Raw genomic sequence first — 16,859 nt, 5'->3', positions numbered from 1 at the left:
ACCTGCTGGTTGTCTTTGAGTGTGTGTGTGTGTGTGTGTGTGTCCAAACATTTGTACAAAACCTCTCCCACTCCCATGTTCATATTAGTCATAGTCTTTTGTTAACATCTATAATTATGCAGGATTCTAGCCACCTTAGCCAGCTATTTTAATCGTGACAAAGCAGGATTTTTATCTATCTACTACTGGGAGAAACTCAACATCAGTAAACTTGAGAAAAAGGCTTTTAGATCTGTTTAATGATAATTTATGCCATAACAGTCCCGAGGCACAACAAATGTACATATCAACAATTTGTCTTAAAACAGACAAACCAAAGGATACTATGAATTGATCTGGATGCTTCTGATTGGATTAAACAGTAATCGCTGCAGGGTGTTCATTGGGTGCTCTTGCCCATGACATAAGAGTCTGTCTTGTGTGATTTGAGGGTTCCGGCCTTGACGCTTTGAAACACACAGTCCGTAGCTGTCGGTGACGTCCCGAAGAAGCTCTGGTGCAGATAGCCATTGTAGAAATCTGCCGCTGAGAGGCGCTTCTTGAGCTTCACCGTTTTAAACCCCACCCAGCCGTCCTACAGCGGTCGGGAAGCACATAATTTAGATGCCACTCAAGCATAGTTCTCATTCAATGTTATTCAGTCATGTCGCACCAATAATAAATGACAGTTTAACATTTAAAATGTACTTTTTGACATTTTTGTCATTTAACAGACGCTTTTTATCCATAGCAACTTACAGTCAGTCCAGTTATACATTTTCATCGGTATGTGAACACTTTGATTAACAAGTCCATGACATTGATGTTGTTAGCACTGCTCTACCAGTTGAGTTAGAGGATTTTACATTTCTATTGACAGACAGGCAATTTTGTATGTTGAAATGCATTATGAATGCAGATGAAACGTAATTGTGAGGGAAACCTACCTTACAACGCACAGCCAGGGAGTTTATCTCCTTCAGAAAACATATTGAGCCGGGGACTGATGACTGGACGCCTTAAAAACACAAGTATTTATTTCAAAACATGTGGAACCTGGAAAAAACCATGTTCCTGTTCCTGTTCTTGTTAGAGATGATGTTCAAGGTAGAAAAGTACCTGTGAGTGAAACATTACACTTCCCAACAAAGTCCGACAACTTCACAGTCCTTCCCATCCAGATGGTTCTTAATGGAATCTGTGCATTAAACACACGAGAGAAATTACATCCTGACAGCTCTGCACCTTCTTATGCATGCATACTTCATTTTAACTACATTCAAAAGGTCCACTTAAAGGTGCAGTCCTCAATCCAGGTGAAGGGTTGTGGATATTTGAGCTCAACATCCAATCAAACACCTCCCTGTCTACACCCTTCCCTTCCGTGCTCCTGAAGCAACGTTGTTGATGTAAGCGGTCTGGTTTATAGTGTAGGGCTCGGTCCGAGCCACTTTGTTTGTTACGGAGCCAGGCCAGGACTGTGCATGAACACAAGTTTTCTTGGGGGGGAATTTTGCCACCAACAGCCAAGTCTGTGATAAAAGCTTGCTAACAGGTGTCTTATGGTGATGTAATTGGTGATGATGTGCTGTGAAAGCTTTTCTCACATTTTCACAGGGCATTCTGTCTCTGACCACTGAACTACACAGTGCATAGCCGGGTTGGCTAGCAGGAAGGACATGTGCGTTTATCTGTCCTTAACATGACCATATATCATCACAATAAATTCCACATATCAAAATTGCATTGTATTATTGTATTGCTGCCAATACAAACAAAAAAGTGGCAAATTGTTGTATAATGTTGCTTTAAAAGTGGGCTTACATGAACCTAGGTATAACTTAGACTGCTGCTATGGGTGTAAACTCTTATCTGACACTTTCCCACAACTGTATTTTTTTGCAGTTACAATTGTCTAGACCCACGATCTTGGGGCTGTTAGCAGCTTGTTGTAACAGTTAAGTTTTAAATGATCATTATTTTATTAATAATAAGAGCCACAGGAACAGAGATACTACCCCTATGCATGATAACTGTATTATTAATAATAAGAGCCACAGGAACAGAGATACTACCCCTATGAATGATAACTGTATTATTAATAATAAGAGCCACAGGAACAGAGATACTACCCCTATGAATGATAACTGTATTATTAATAATAAGAGCCACAGGAACAGAGATACTACCCCTATGAATGATAACTGTATTATTAATAATAAGAGCCACAGGAACAGAGATACTACCCCTATGCATGATAACTGTATTATTAATAATAAGAGCCACAGGAACAGAGATACTACCCCTATGCATGATAACTGTATTATTAATAATAAGAGACACAGGAACAGAGATACTACCCCTATGCATGATAACTGTATTATTAATAATAAGAGCCACAGGAACAGAGATACTACCCCTATGCATGATAACTGTATTATTAATAATAAGAGCCACAGGAACAGAGATACTACCCCTATGAATGATAACTGTATTATTAATAATAAGAGCCACAGGAACAGAGATACTACCCCTATGCATGATAACTGTATTATTAATAATAAGAGCCACAGGAACAGAGATACTACCCCTATGCATGATAACTGTATTATTAATAATAAGAGCCACAGGAACAGAGATACTACCCCTATGAATGATAACTGTATTATTAATAATAAGAGCCACAGGAACAGAGATACTACCCCTATGCATGATAACTGTATTATTAATAATAAGAGCCACAGGAACAGAGATACTACCCCTATGAATGATAACTGTATTATTAATAATAAGAGCCACAGTAACAGAGATACTACCCCTATGCATGATAACTGTATTATTAATAATAAGAGACACAGGAACAGAGATACTACCCCTATGCATGATAACTGTATTTTTAATAATAAGAGCCACAGGAACAGAGATACTACCCCTATGAATGATAACTGTATTATTAATAATAAGAGCCACAGGAACAGAGATACTACCCCTATGCATGATAACTGTATTATTAATAATAAGAGCCACAGGAACAGAAATACTACCCTGAATGAATGAATGATAACTGTATTATTAATAATAAGAGACACAGGAACAGAGATACTACCCCTATGAATGATAACTGTATTATTAATAATAAGAGCCACAGGAACAGAGATACTACCCCATGCATTATAACTGTATTATTAATAATAAGAGCCACAGGAACAGAAATACTACCCTGAATGAATGAATGATAACTGTATTATTAATAATAAGAGCCACAGGAACAGAGATACTACCCCTATGAATGATAACTGTATTATTAATAATAAGAGCCACAGGAACAGAGATACTACCCCTATGAATGATAACTGTATTATTAATAATAAGAGCCACAGGAACAGAGATACTACCCCTATGAATGATAACTGTATTATTAATAATAAGAGCCACAGGAACAGAGATACTACCCCTATGCATGATAACTGTATTATTAATAATAAGAGCCACAGGAACAGAGATACTACCCCTATGCATGATAACTGTATTATTAATAATAAGAGCCACAGGAACAGAGATACTACCCCTATGAATGATAACTGTATTATTAATAATAAGAGCCACAGGAACAGAGATACTACCCCTATGAATGATAACTGTATTATTAATAATAAGAGACACAGGAACAGAGATACTACCCCTATGCATGATAACTGTATTATTAATAATAAGAGCCACAGGAACAGAGATACTACCCCTATGAATGATAACTGTATTATTAATAATAAGAGCCACAGGAACAGAGATACTACCCCTATGCATGATAACTGTATTATTAATAATAAGAGCCACAGGAACAAAACCACAGGTAGGGAAAGAGAGGTGTCTGACCCGTGACCCGATGGCCCGGTACAGGTGGTCGATCTGCACACACGTCTGGTCCTCCCACACCAGCCAGCTCATGGGCACACTGATCTTAGGGGCTGAGCAGAAAACACATCAGACACACACACTTCATTATCTTCGGGAGCTGAGCAGAAAACACATCAGGGTGCACACACGCACACACGCACACGCACACGCACACGCACACGCACACGCACACGCACACGCACACACAAAATTGTTTTAAGTCGTATTATAGAAGCTCTTATTTAAGGGGTCACTTCATTATCCTTGAAGCGGCTCAGAAAACACATCTCTGTCAACACACCAGGGCCCGTTGCTGAGTCACAGGTCTGTGTCAGTGAGTAGAGACGCTTCATAGCCTACCTCGAATCATAGGGGTGACTGGGTACTAGTGTAATGCTCTTTGTTTAACCTTGTTGCAACAACAACTGGCAGAAGTGACTGCTTTTATTTTAACTTCAGTGCAACATACACCTCTCACATCTATATTTGCTTCACTGATTCAAGCACAAGTGCTTTACTTTTTCTCTCCTTTTCATCTAAATGCAACGAGTTCCCCAGTGAACCATGGCCAAGGACAATTGTAACTTTCCAGTTTGAAGGGAATTATTCATTATTGAAACCAAAATAGTGGTGGATAAGGTTTCTTTTCTGTAAGTTGTAGTCCTTACAGTGTTTGTTTTCAAGATTGTAAGTGAGACAGTCACTTACGAGCCAAGGGTGTCACGTTTTTACAAAAGTGGCTAGCCTATTTTGGTTGTGGTTGCAACCGATTGTATGTAATGCATGTTACAATTGTCCCCAGCCGACCTCTCCCAACATTTGATAAGATAAATGGGACATAACACATTGTATGCAGCTAATAATGAATAGATAATAATCACTGATCACAAGCACCTGTTACCTGTGTTCCTCTCATAATGCATCAATAAAATGTTATTTTATTTTTGTTAATTTTATTTTGGTTAATTTCATTTTTGCCCTGAGTGGGTCGTGTCGGTTGGTTGATGACGTATCCCTTACAGCTCTATTACTATTCCCTTGTGATTGAGAAGGTACCTTTTCAGTAATTCTGCATCTGCATTTAAAAAAAGGTAATGTGAAATGATGGAAACTGTCATTGAACTGCCCAGAAAAAACATCAGTGTCAACACCTCAGACCCACACACCCATACACCCACAGCCCAAAGTCAACTCTGATAACCTTGACTTGAGACTCAATGAGGGGCTCTTACCAAAGGTTGCCCCTTCCTTTGCTTGCACTTTCCGCTTGGAGATTCTTTCTGGAAGATTCTTCAGGGTATCCATTAACTGTTGGATGAATGTAATATCAAAGTCAAAGTAGCTTTATTTGTCAATTACTTCAAATGTCAAGACATACAAAGGATTCGAAAAACGTTTCCCACTCCCCTACGGTGAAACATATAGTAAGTGCACAGGCACAACAGAGAGGACATACAAACATACAGACAAGACATTACATCATACAAGTAGTAATACAAATATGGATAATACAAATATGGATATGGATTTAGGAATCTTGATCAAAGATGAAATAAATCAGCAATTTTTGTAAAAATTAAATAATCTATTTTGCATCCACACTTTTTTTACAAACAAAAAATTAAACCTCAACTCATGACCCTCAGACACACTATTCGTTAGTTTTTTGACCATGACCGATTCTGTCAGATAGTTTTTCATCCTCTTGTGAACCATTATTGGTATTTATATATCAAGCGTTGTAGATTAGCATCTGCCCTTACCAATCTGGCTCCCACAACCGCAAGAGTCTGTCCCAGCTCATCAGCTGTGCAGTTGGGCGGTACCTCATACAGCTCCTGCTGCAAGATGGGGCCCACGTCAAACCTGCAAACCAGTGCTGTATTCGTTAAAGGGGAAGTGCAAACCTGGCGAAAAGTTGTTGATATTTGAGACAAACAATCAATCAAATTACACTCCAGTGCCAGTGCTGATGGTATTGTTTATGTCTTGGTCTGAGCCAAATAGTTTGTTTCCCATTTACAGAGACAGGACTGAGTACCAGAGCTTCTTTAAGTGCAAGCACTGAACGGACATCCAGGGGGTGGTGAAGTGCAATTCGCTGCATTCATCAAAAAGTGTATTAGATCTGAATCTAATCCAAAGGAATATAATCTGACTGTACCTTTAAGTCATAGGCAGGTCAATATTAGTCAAATTAAGTGGTGTATTCGTGAAGTCATGGGCTTTCTTTGCAATTCAATACAAATTCAGAGCATGCACACGAAAGATAGAGAGGGGGGGGGGGGGTGGGAAGCAGAAAAGCAATCCTGCACCAGGTCTCAAACTTGCAACCTCAGACATGGGAGGCTACGAAGGACACTAAAACATGTGGTTGCTAGTGTCTGTCACTAGGACGTCTCTTATGATCTCAGGGGGCGGAGGGTTACCAACTGCACAGGTATGTACCCGCTGGCTCTGGTTACACACACAAGGGTGTTAACAACATGAGCCATCTGTGGTGTGTCTAACTGCTCACCTCAGGGGCTGGATCTGCATGATGGAGACCCCAGTCAGCGTGTCTCCCTGCAGGATGGTGTGGAACACAGGGGCCGGGCCCCTCCAGCGCGGCAACAGACTGGGGTGCACGTTCAGGATCCCACTGAGACAGAAACACAGACAGCCACAGCCACAGCCAAACACACAGCCACACACACACATACACACACACACACACATACACAGCAGTTGAGGTCAGTTACAGACACACACAAACCACATAAATACTGCAGTTTAACTAAGCTACACACAGACACATACATATCACCACACATATTTAGATTGTATAGGCCTACACACATGTTGGTGGACAAAATCATTCAAACATAAAAACCGTCAGCAGTCAACCCCCACAGTTATACAAAATACATCAACAGTAACGTTAAGACAAGGTGGATAGCCATGCACATGCACAAAAATACTATACTGTAGCCTACACAGGGGCGCAGATAGCACTGGGGACGGGGGGGACATGTCCCCCCCAGATTCATAGTGAACCCGATCCGTCCCCCCCACTCTCCCTACGTAAGGCGACAATCATCAGTTAATAACTCTGCACAGCTGATAAGGCGATGCTAGCGTCCCACCCAGTTTAAAAATCCCATCTGCACCGCTGAGCCTACATACCCACAGACACAAACCATCTGACAGTAGGCCATAACATCTATCATCACATTCATCATAGCGACCTTACGGGACATGAATTCATGCTGAAAGTGAACTGAAGTCAGGTAGAGAAACTGGCTACATTATAACCTACTATGGCAGCTGGTTGATCAGATTATCTTTCAGTAGGCATCCGAATGACACCACAACTCCGACGTCAAACCGACCGTTGACATCCACATTGGGCCAGTCGTGGACATTTAGTTGGTGTTGGTTGGCGTATCTCCACACTGGAGCAGACTCTGTCAAAGTCACAACTTCCAGCGTATCCACAACCCTCTCATTTGACTCTAGACTAAATAAAAACCGAAAAGGGAATTGCATGAGTTCAGCTTGTTACTTGAAAGCTTACTTGCCTAAGGCTGTAATGTTATCAAGGAGTGTTTCTGGTGTATGTAGCTAAAACGGAAAAGCATTTACCTTGCGTGGAGAAGCTTTAGAGATTCCACTGCAAAGTCATCACTTCCGAAAAACAGTACTCTCCACGGTGGTTTTGAAGCTGTGTGTGTTGAGTGACACTGAACTGGGTGGCTGCTGTAATACACTCGTTTGGTGCATGGTTTAAACTCCTTCTTAAAAGAATGATTGAAAAAGGCATATAACACTCTAAGTCCACTCGTCCTAACGTTATAATTCAAAGTCCACATGTTGCCGTAACAAGATAAGGTGGACAGGCTGCCATCTAAGATCAGGCTATCACACAGGCTGTGACAGGTCCACAGCAGGACTAGCTAACCATATTGCCACAGTGTGGAACATAAAAAAGGAGTTACGAACCGAGAAAATGTCTTTGTTTTTAACAATTCACTGCAACGTTGTGCAGCATAAAGACAAAAGATACACGAATTATATATTAAACAATCACTACTTTAAACTCAGCCCCATATTTCAGAGGACGCCGCCATGTTTTCTCGTGACTCATGACGTACTTCCCGTCCGCACCGAAAAGTTCTCCGTTCGAGCGTTGTGACGTTAATGTGTTGTATGTGGGTCCGCTTTTTATTGTCCAAATTCTAGTTCTTTATTTTACCGTTTATTTTAAGCAGTCTTTTACCAGCAAATACAAATGCTTGCAAATGCCTTTGTACCTTTTGCAAACCCTTCACATGTGATAATGTATATGTATATTGTAATAGCTGTTCTGTGTGTGTGTGTGTGTGTGTGTGTGTGTGTGTGTGTGTGTGTGTGTGTGTGTGTGTGTGTGTGTGTGTGTGTGTGTAAGAGGGAGAGAGAGAGAGAGAGAGAGAGAGAGAGAGAGATTATTGTTTATTTTATTTATCTATTTATGTCTGTTTCAATTGTATAGTATGTGTGTCAATATGGTTTTGCAATGTTGTATTTTATGCAGTCATGCCAATAAAGCTATTTGAATTGATTTGAATTGACAGAGAGAGAGAGAGAGAGAGAGAGAGAGAGAGAGAGAGAGAGAGAGAGAGAGAGAGAGAGAGAGCTTGTGGCCAGCTGAGAGCCTACTTGGCATCTTAGTTTGACAATGCGAATGAATCGCAAAATAAAATTACACAAAGAGCTTACTGCGAGAATGGACTGAGTTCTTCTTTACACTGCCAATAAAGACAATGCAGTGATCACTGCCGTGATAAAGATTACCTTTGGGTCACTCAACTCACTTGGCTCTCACTCACTACTCTCAAGCACCTGCTGCCATAAAAAAATAAAACATGTCGACAGTCACTCACACATGCATCAGATAGGTACATGACCGACAGGGCAGAGACTGTTTCCCTTCACCCGTCTGTTTGACACCGCAGCAAGGTTGAAGCAAGGCTGTCCAAACAATAACTTAGTGCCCATGGTCAAAGACCTCACTTCATGAGTAAGCAAAGTTGAATTAAATGAGGTTAATGTTCTGTGAGGACATAACTTTCCTCAGCAACATTATTAAAGTTAGTTACAATGTGTTGCAATTAATGGGGTTATGCCTATGTGGTTATACATTGTAGGCCTACGTCAATGGGTTGTTTGAAAACAACATAAAAATGACTTTGACAACAACGCGTTTCGTTTATTTGGCAGACACTTACCACACTGGGAGTGTTGCCAAGATTTTGGCAATTATTTTGACCTTGTTACTAAAAATGACATCTAGGGACAATCGATAAATGTGGCGATTGCTGGCAACTTTGGCAACCCCTGTTTTCCTCGTCAATAGCAACATGAAAATCACCTTTTACCGATTTTGTAAATATGTATCTGTTTTCAAAATGTAAGTGTTGTGTATTTTATACATTCAATTCTATGTGAATATTTTAAACAGTTTGAGTTCTGGAGTACACATCAGTGGGTCAAAATGAATCTAGTCTGGCATAGCCAAACGTCTCTATGACAACGTAAGATTAGGTTATTTTTGGTCAGATGCCTAAATTAAAGTTTTAAATATGTTTTTAAATTGTAATAATAATATGAAAACTCTGTTATAACAAAATACTACAAAATATATACTACAAAAACATAAATACACTGTCCCCAGTACACAAAGAAACTAAATAATATCATACTTGTATGAACTGAGAACAGGATGCCATTTAGTTGCAAACGTGTGCCAATTAGATGTGTTGATGTCATATATGACGCCTTCACACAAACTAGTGACTTTTAGTGTCATTTCAGAGAGCCTGAAATGGCTCTGAGTTGGAAGTCAGAATTTCAGAGAAAAGTTTGGGGCAGAGTTTATTTGAGCTATTCGCTAAAATGGATGACATGAATGCTCTAGCTATATTTTGGAATTGAGTTTGTCTATTGGCACAAAATCACTGTATTATAACGAATATACAGTATTCGTACTTCGAAGTGACGTTGTCGATGTTGACGGGCTCCTTTCGGTGCCATGGAGTGCCACGGCTCCAGTGCCCAGAAGTATCCTGGCTACGGACACATCGCCTGTGGGCCAATGTCTGGCCATCAGATCCAGGCCAATGATGCATGGGTCCCAATCATGCATGGGTCCCAATGGTGCATGGTTCCTGGATGTTGGCCAGCTAGGACTAGTGGTGGAACACTTTGCCAGCAACAATCACCTGCAGCAACTTCTTCGCCTGCGCCCGCCTGTGCCCACTGTGGTTATGTGGACTGTGGAGCCTTGGTTGTCTTCCAGCCCTGTGGTGTCGGCTCACTTGTTCTGGGACGCAGCAGGGAGATGGTGGACCCTGTGTCCACCAGAGCTGGCAAGAGGTGCCTTCCAGGTCACAGTTATTGTATAATCTTTAAGTCTGGCCCAGCTGCAGCTAGAGTGCTGAGCTCCATGAAGTCAATGCTGGGCAATGGCATGCAATGAGGCTTGGCTCCCTGCAGCGGTAGCAACCCTCCATAGACTGCACTGCTGCGGTCTGCAGTCCTTTCCGCAGCCACTGAGGGCTTGTTGGGTTGCTTCCTCCCCCTCCCACTCCCTTTCATCTGGGTCATCAAGGCGCAGCCGGACGTGGAGGACCTGCAGTGCTTTGCCCTCCAAAGGGAAAGCTACCAGGACCCCTGTCCCCTCCACCAACCAGGCTCTGAACTGGATCTGAACTGCTCCTTCTCCTGTCACCCCTTGCTTAGCCTCAAACAACGCTTTGCGCTCCAGAGGAGGAGCACAAGACCCCCATCACCTTCCCCTGTAACCCCTGGGGTGGGGACATGCCTGTGTGTATCCTCATGGAGGGATACACACAGCCTTTGGCTGTGCCCCCTCCCGATGCTTAATGAGGTCTTTGATTCTTCATAGTATTGACATCACTTAAGGTGCTCCTGACAGAGATGTACGTAACATTGGTGGGTCTCTCGAAAGAAGACAACAGTGCACTGATTCCTGTTTTTGAATGTGGGCCTTTTACTCTGACACACAGACAGGAGGGGAAAAGTGTTACTGCACTGGGAGAAACAGAAAGCAAGTTTAACCTCGACCTAACCAAGATAGTGACAGTAACAGATACACTAAGTAACACAGTGGCTAACACACAGGCATCAAACAGCAGTAAACACAGATGAAATGATAACACAAACACGCCAACACCAGACACTTAAGGACGTCATGGATCACGTCACAAGGTCAGAACACCACAGATTAACAGACACACTGCCTGAACATATAGTCTCTCACCCAAAGCAGGCTGGAAAACCCCTAGCATGACACAATATTATAGATAAGATAATAGACAACAGTGTACTCAGTTTTCTAATCTTACAATAAATCTACCTGGGAAAAGGAAAAAAACTTATTTGATGACAACATTCTCACAATAAGAAAAGAGAATTACACAGCACAATCCCCTCCCACCTGAACTTTGGCTGCTATGACTAGGACTGTGTTCATCTTACAGACTCACTTCCTCCTTAGGGTGCAGTTTCTATCTGGACTTACGGGATACTTCAACATACTGGGTGAGTCAGTGAGAAACTTTCATCACTTTGCCCTCTGCACTGGCTCAGCTGTCTCCTGTCTATCTATGAGGAGTTATATTGTTGACCAGATACTTGACTTTTAACATCTGAAACTATCACTGCTGTATCTGATATCAAATAAAAGCAAGACCTTTTAGACATAGAGCTGTCTCTCTCATGTACCAAGTTGATCTTGTGATATGATATTTGTTGATGTTTATAACTGTCTTGTTGACCTATGCTACTTCACTTTTATTGATGGAAACAACCTTTGCTGTTGATGGTATCAAGTCCAATTGAGTATTTGCAAGGATTTGAGGCCCTGGAGGCTGGAGTACAGCTGTGTTATGACTCAGGATGATAAGAAGAGACAGAGGTTTAGCTCAGCTCACCACAACTTTGATTGGTGATGAGGACAAGAATGGGAGAGAGGGAGCGTAGGAGGAGAGACAGGAGAGAAATATACAAGAAAAGAGAACGAGTGAGAGAGGAGAGAAGAGAATCGAAAAGGGGTAGGGAAATAGGAGAGACAGGACAAAAAAAGGAAAGTAAAGAGAAAGAACGAGAAAAGAGACAGAGAAATCAGAGAAGGGAGAAAGAGAAGAGAAAGGGAAGAGAGAGAAAAAGAAGGACTCAAATGCTCAGTATACGTCAGGGATTCCTGTTAGCGCAGGCACAGACTCCAACACGTCCTCACACAGCTGCACTGTATCTCATTACATCATGCTTCAAACACACACCGGAACGACAAACACTCTTCACACACCGAGGTGAGAGAAAGACACAGACAGAGTTCTCACACAGACAAACACTCTTCACACACTTAAATAGGACAGGCTTAAAGCACAATGCTACTTGAATCTAATAGTGAGTCCCATTGTGATGAGGCAGAAGTGAGGTTTGGGCTCGTTGTAATGTTGTTTTATTTTAAAGGTTAAATGAGTCTTTGCCTGTTGGGAGAGATGCGTCTGTTCTGGGTGGCACTGTGCTTCCTCTTGCATGGTAAGTCTGTCGGTCAACTTCAGTGTTAGAATGAGGATAGTCTGATATTAGGTCTCTTGGAACTAAATTAATTCAACTATTTCGTGCTTTTTTGCGTATGTGCTGATTTTCAAAATGTTTCTTTTGTCCTGCTATTCAATTTCCTTACATTTTTGTCAAATAAATAACTTAATTTTAAGGTTGTGATATGTAAAACTGTTCACCTGAAATGAGCCTGAACCGTGGTACTGTGTGACAGTGTGACTCTCAGCAGTTACATTGATCTATCTGAGTCTATATTTCGTTCTCACCTGTTGCTTGTGCGTTCATTTAAGGGGCAAATGGCTTCATGATCCACAACACCGTTGAAAGCCTCTGTTTACAAGACTCCCCAGCAGGCACTGCTGTCACCCTCCGAAAGTGTAACCTTGACGACGACCTCCAGCAGTGGGCGTGGCAGGATCAGCGCTTCCTGTGGAACATCGGCACGCAGCGCTGCCTCTCGGCGTTCCAGGAGCGGCCGGTTCTCACCGTGGCCTGCGACGGCGGAGAGAACCTCCAGTGGGGCTGCGAGAACCAGAGGCTCCTGAGTCTGAACCACAGCCAGGAGCTGAGCGCTGAGAGGGGCAGACTCAGGCTGGCCCCAGGGGGCCACACTTCCAGGTGGAGGTCCCTGGATAAGGGAGATATCTGCGAGGAGAGGCTCAGTAAGTCAGAGTTGCCTAGCACAAGCCAGGCTGGAAATGGTTAAATTATGCACGTTTTTTCAAATGACCCCCAAAGTGACTTACAGAACCTTAAAGCAAATGTAGATTATTGACAACTGTGAAAAATAATGCATTATTCATAATGCAAAAAAAAATGTATATATCAATATGGAATATATTAGATCTTTGTAAAAATAGCAATTATTAGCCAGATCAGTCTAGGCCAAGCCAGGCTGGGGATGGTTAGTTGGCGTTTTCCTGGATAATGTGGATATCTGTCAGGAGAGATTTAGTAAATTAGGGCTTCTCAATCCTGCACCTGCCGCTGTCAGTCTCTGCGTCTCTTCAACACCTGACCTAGCTTATGAAGAGCATCGCAATCACATGCACACACACACACACACACACACACACACACACACACACACACACACACACACACACACACACAATATAAGTAGGGCAGGGGGCTCCAGGGTCAGTCTGTAGGCCTATGCTGCAGTGTACAAGAGTAGAGGTTTAATTTACCTCTAAGAGTTACAGTGGTTTATCATTGAATAATCCAGTATTTTAGCAATTATTATCACTCAGGAAGTACAAAAACGTAATTAAAAACACGTTGATAAAACCATGTTTGAATTTTTCTTGTGAAACTGGCAGCCCCATCAGTGGTGAGGGACAGCACGTAGCGCTGCCTCTGACTCATAGCACCTTGGCATTTGATTAGAGTGGAAAACCCATTAGCCCAGCGCGCTCCACACACCCATAGGAGCTGAAGGGTCTAGACAGAGCAGTCTTCTCCAAATGTCATTGCTCTTTCAAGAGCCTGGGAGGCCGTTGTACTTCTGTTTGCAGGCATAGTGGTGTGTGTGTGTGTGTGGGTGTGCGGTGTGTGGGTGTGTGTGTCTGTATCCACATTCTGCCATGTGTGTGTGTGAAGTGTGTGTGTGTGTGTGTGTGTGTGTGTGTGTGTGTGTGTGTGTGTGTGTATGTGTGTGTGTGTGTGTGTGTGTGTGTGTGTGTGTGTGTGTGTGTGTGTGTGTGTGTGTGTGTGTGTGTGTGTGTGTGTGTGTGTGTGTGTGTGTGTGTGTGTGTGTGTGTGTGTGTGTGCGTATGTGTGTGACGTACCTTGTCTTGTTTGCTCTGGCCCCCTCTGACAGGATCCAAAAGGGCATCGAATGAGTTTGAGGGGGAGTTTGAGGAGGACACGCCGGTGGAGAGCAGCATGAACGAGGAGCAGAGGGAATATCTCAAGTGGTTCTACCGCACCGAAGAACGTGAGTTTGTTTCACACGTCCGCACGCCTCTCGGCACCTCAACTCTGTCAGTCATCCTGAAGAGATAAATGCATTTGATGAAATTCATGGCTGATTCTTGGCCATGACGGGCAGATTTAGCTTTCCAATCCTGAAACAGAGTGTAGTCTCTGTAGGTATGAGGACAGGGATCCCTGGAACAGGGCACTCTTTGTGGAATAAACCAAAAGGGAGCACATCTCAGCAGGCATGTTCTAGCCTGAAACCTTTATCAGCGTTTGTATGTGTGTGTGTGTGTGTGTGTGTGTGTGTGTGTGTGTGTGTGTGTGTGTGTGTGTGTGTGTGTGTGTGTGTGTGTGTGTGTGTGTGTGTGTGTGTGTGTGTGTGTGTGTGAAATGCTGATCAAGGTTATCAAAACTATAAAATGAAACTGGCTTAGAAAAACAAATACTGCCAGAAGGAAACGTTTGGACTGGCAATTGGACAAATTGTGTGCTACGCTTCATTTTAGAGGGAAGTTTTCAAAAATACGAATTTTCAGGAAGAAGACATGGGCTGAAGTAAAAGTCATCAAAATAAACTGTATGTCTTCAGTGAAACAAGTTACACCTTTGTTGCAACCTTAATATTGTCTTTACTTAGTTTGCCTGACTTATATCGTCTTTAAATCAAGCTATTTTAAATGGCTGGATTTTAAATAGGGTGTTAAAGAAGCCGTTTGAATGAAGGTACGTGTGAGAGACCATCTTTAAAAAGCTGAGGCGATGTCACAACTTTATTCAGGCTAGTTTCATGCCAGGGTATAAACAATTAGTCTTTGCAAGCGTGTGCCTACTTGCACCCTGATTTCAACATCTCTAAGGTGCTTCTTCAGATCCTGTTGGATCCAGCTGTGGATATATTAGCATCTCGCATTCACTAGTATGGTCCAAATGACAAATGAGTGCATAGAGTTACTCCAGAAAGAGCTGATTCTCCCTGAATGTGATGAGCCTGATGAGGTGTGAGGCACAGTGCCTTTTAGAATGGAGAAAGCAAAACAAGGTAACCTTCAGCAATGAAACCATCACACAATCTTGTGACCTTGAGGAGTTCAGTGCCCCCTGTGTTAAGGTTATCTTGAAATCTCAGCTCATAGATAAGAGACACCGGTTACTGTTCACTATCATCCAGCATCTCATTAAGGAACTCCACATACCGTCATTAAAACATAAAAACTAGCTCTAGTCTCTGATCGGTATCTTTATGTGTGAGCTTCCTTAAAAGTGTGGATGATAAAGGTCTAGATAAGGATGGTCATGACCCTGAGAGGTAGTTGACCTGAGGGCCGTGGGCGACGTTTCAGAGTATGATTTGGTGTTCTTGCCCTTTATGTTTAGCTATAATTATTGCACATGTGTTCGTGCCCAGTTCCAACACAGACTGTGAACTTTTCACAATGACGTTTCATTAGCTCATAGCTTTCTGTCTCTTCTTTACATTGTACATATGGCCCAGGATGCACACTTACTGCTGGGAATGTTTATCCATACTGTACTTGAAGCTGCTCTGAATAAAAGCCTCTGCTTAATGAATCAATGTTAATGTAAATGTAAGTGGACATGAATATGCCTGGTGCCTTAGTTATATGAGTCACTGAGGTCTCCATTCCCTCTTCCCTGTCTCTAGAGAGCATCCACAGTGAATAGCATTAACGTTTTAGTCACGTGTACGTGCTACTGACATCCCTCTCCCTCTGCACTCTGGTATGTAAGTTGTTCCCTTGTCTTTCTGCTCTCTCATCTCTCTCTCTCTCTCTCCCCTCTATTTTGCCACCCCCCTATTTCTCTCTGTTCAGAGGGTAAATGGACGTTCGCCATCCTGGCCCTGTCGTTCGCTGCGCTGCTACTGGGCTGTGTGCTGCTGGTCACGGGCATGATGGGTAGCAGGTGAGCACTGGAGCTGCTGGTCAAGACTAATGCACTCTCTGAAAAAACACAAAAAAGATTTAAAAAAAACAACACTAATCACAGAATCAGCACACTCTCTAAAAATAATAATAATGATGATGATGATGTAATAATAATAATGATGATGATGATGATGATAATGATGATAATGATGATAATGATGATAATGATGATGATGAATGATGTTTGAGCTCAGGCCTCATCAATTCTCTCCCCCCTGACCCCCAACCCACCCACACACACACACACCCACACACACACACACACACACAAACACACACACACACACACACACACACACACACACACACACAAACACACACACACACAAACACACACACACACACACACACACTCTCAGGAGCAGAAAGAAGATTGCCAAGTACAAAGCGGTGGCCCGGGCTCTCACGCCTCAGATGGAGGAGCTGCAGGTCATCACCGAGGCAACAGAACCAAAGGGAGCGCATCAGGTCTTCATCCCAACCCCCACCATGGTGAGGGGAACCCCCAAC

General features: G+C 42.5%; 1 protein-coding gene across 1 annotated transcript; it reads right to left on the bottom strand.

Moving 5' to 3' along the window:
• Nucleotides 1-221: 221 nt before the first annotated feature.
• mtfmt (mitochondrial methionyl-tRNA formyltransferase) lies at nucleotides 222-7,983 on the bottom strand. The gene is made up of 9 exons (XM_080840164.1): nucleotides 7,498-7,983; nucleotides 7,172-7,372; nucleotides 6,392-6,514; nucleotides 5,637-5,739; nucleotides 5,106-5,181; nucleotides 3,853-3,944; nucleotides 1,099-1,177; nucleotides 927-997; nucleotides 222-574 (listed from the first exon to the last, which is right to left on the bottom strand). Exons 1-9 carry the CDS (start codon nucleotides 7,722-7,724, stop codon nucleotides 380-382), a joined length of 1,167 nt encoding a protein of 388 aa, XP_080696290.1. The 5' UTR covers nucleotides 7,725-7,983; the 3' UTR covers nucleotides 222-379.
• Between the last annotated feature and the right edge of the window lie 8,876 nt (nucleotides 7,984-16,859).

Source organism: Sprattus sprattus (genome assembly GCF_963457725.1).
Source record: "Sprattus sprattus genome assembly, chromosome: 6".
Taxonomy (NCBI): domain Eukaryota; kingdom Metazoa; phylum Chordata; class Actinopteri; order Clupeiformes; family Clupeidae; genus Sprattus; species Sprattus sprattus.
This window is presented reverse-complemented; position numbering and strand designations above follow the sequence as displayed.